Below are 2,152 nucleotides of genomic sequence, written 5' to 3' on the forward strand. Positions count from 1 at the left end.
TCTTTATGGAAGCTGTCTTAGGCAGGGTTCTCTAGAGAAAAAAAAAAAAAAATAGAGAAGCAAAATCAATAAAGCACACACACACATACACACACACACACACACATATATATATATATACACCTGCTACCTGTGGCTGTCGAGTTGATTCTGACTCATATTGCCCCTATGTGCGTGTGTGTGTGTGTATACACATATATATGTGTGTGTATATACATATATATATACATATATATACACATATATATATATATACATATATACATACATATATATATATACATATAAACCGAGAGAGAGATTTATCTAAAAAAAAATGGATCACATAGTTCAAGAGGCTGGCAAGTCCCAAGTCTGTAGGTCAGACATCAGGTATCAGGCTGGAGGCTTCTCCTGGCTCATGTATCTGCAGGGGCTGATGAACTCGGGATTGACAGGTCAGACAGCAGGCTGCAGGCTCACAGTTGTGAAGGATGACAAATCAAAGATTGGCAGGTAAAGCTACAGGCTGCTGGCCCAAGTCCCCAGAACTGGAGGTCAGATGCTGATAAGCTGAATGCAGTACCCAGAGGAGAGCAAAAGCCAGCTAACTTTGCCAGAAAGTCCACATGTATTGGATGCAAGCCATACCCCCAAGGAAACTCCCTTTCAATTGATTGGATATTCACAGCAGATCCCATTATGGAGATGATCACATTATATCAGATCTCATCATGGAGGTGATTTTATCATTATACAACCACCAAACTACATCATAAATACCCAACCCCTGAGATTCATGGCCCACATATAATCTCTGAATAAAGACAATTATAAAATCATACTTGCACCTATCACGATACAATTAACACACAACTGAAAACACACGAACCCTGTTTACATCTTATATTTTACAACTGAAAAAACGAAAATGTTTGATGCACACATACAAGGAAGAAATACTCATGACAATTACAGTCCTCATTTCTACAATTGGTCAAGTGGTTGTAACTTGTATTTAGATCTACTTCCTCCACCACCATTCTGTATACCCTTTGCCCTCAGCAAGTACCTCAGATGGTCATGGATCTTTGCCTGGTGGAGTGATCCAAACCTTCGTTCCTGAAGGATCTGGGCTATTAGAGGTCATGTCAGAAAATGGTTGCTGTAGTGTTCCATTGACTTTAATCAGAGGGCACGGTAATACTAAGACATGCCCTAAGAGATCTCCTGCATTCCAGACATACTTTTCTTTACCTCCATTACATAATATCAGTCCAATTTCCCCTTGGTAATCAGGATCAATCACGCCAACCAATACTATAACTCTCTTCTTTGCCTGCTGATCCAGAGGCATAAGGGGCCCAAAGTGGCCAGGTGGCATCCTTAATTTCCAGTTCAATGAAATCAGTGATGTGTCTTCAGATGGGCAGATTCCTCCCTTTGGAACTAAGGCCTCTAGGCCTGCAGAGCATAGGGTCGTGGGAACAGGGAGCAAAAATTTTGCAAGTGGATTACTAGGAGTAATAGTGAGTGGTGCCACCCCCATTTCGACTCCTTTGTTCCTGGACCCATGAATCCTGACTATGGGATAAAAAACACCATATATTAGACACTGGTTTAGAGCATATACAGCCTCCTGGAGAACATTGCCCCTGCCCTGCAAGGCATTGCCACCTAGCTGATAGAAGGCCATTCCATTATTCTGTCAAGCCAGCTGCTTCAGGATGATGGAAACATGGTAAGATCAGTGAATTCCATGAGCATGCACCCATTGCTGCACTTCATTTGCTGTGAAGTGAGTCCTTTGATCCGAGGTAATGTTATGTGGGATACCATGATGGTGGATAAGGCGTTCCATAAGTACACGGATGATAGTTTTAGGGAAAGCATTGTGTGCAGGGAAGGAAAATCAGCATACACAGTAAGGATCTATCCCAGTAAGAACAAAATGTTGCACTTTGCATGACGGAAGCAGCCCAATGTAATCATCCTGCCATGAGGTTGGTGGCAGATTGCCTTGAGGAATAATAATATATCAGGCACTCATGCTGGTCTCTGCTGCTCGCAGAGTGGACACTCAGCAGTGGCTGTAGCCAAGACAGCCTTGGTGAATGGGCATCTATGTTCCTGAGCCCGTGCATAACCTTCATCCCTGCTGTGATGACTACTT

At 42.6% G+C, this 2,152-nt stretch overlaps 1 protein-coding gene across 1 annotated transcript; it reads right to left on the minus strand.

Annotated features, from left to right (window-relative positions):
• Positions 1 to 1,060: 1,060 nt before the first annotated feature.
• LOC135231485 (deoxyuridine 5'-triphosphate nucleotidohydrolase-like) lies at positions 1,061 to 1,528 on the minus strand. Its single transcript, XM_064286299.1, has one exon. It carries the CDS (start codon positions 1,526 to 1,528, stop codon positions 1,061 to 1,063), a length of 468 nt encoding a protein of 155 aa, XP_064142369.1.
• Between the last annotated feature and the right edge of the window lie 624 nt (positions 1,529 to 2,152).

Source organism: Loxodonta africana, chromosome 5, assembly GCF_030014295.1.
Source record: "Loxodonta africana isolate mLoxAfr1 chromosome 5, mLoxAfr1.hap2, whole genome shotgun sequence".
Lineage (NCBI taxonomy): Eukaryota > Metazoa > Chordata > Mammalia > Proboscidea > Elephantidae > Loxodonta > Loxodonta africana.

Bases quoted from the DNA above. Each gene is read 5' to 3' on its own strand.
- LOC135231485 (XM_064286299.1), bottom strand. From the start codon at position 1,528: ATGGGGGTGGCACCACTCACTATTACTCCTAGTAATCCACTTGCAAAA.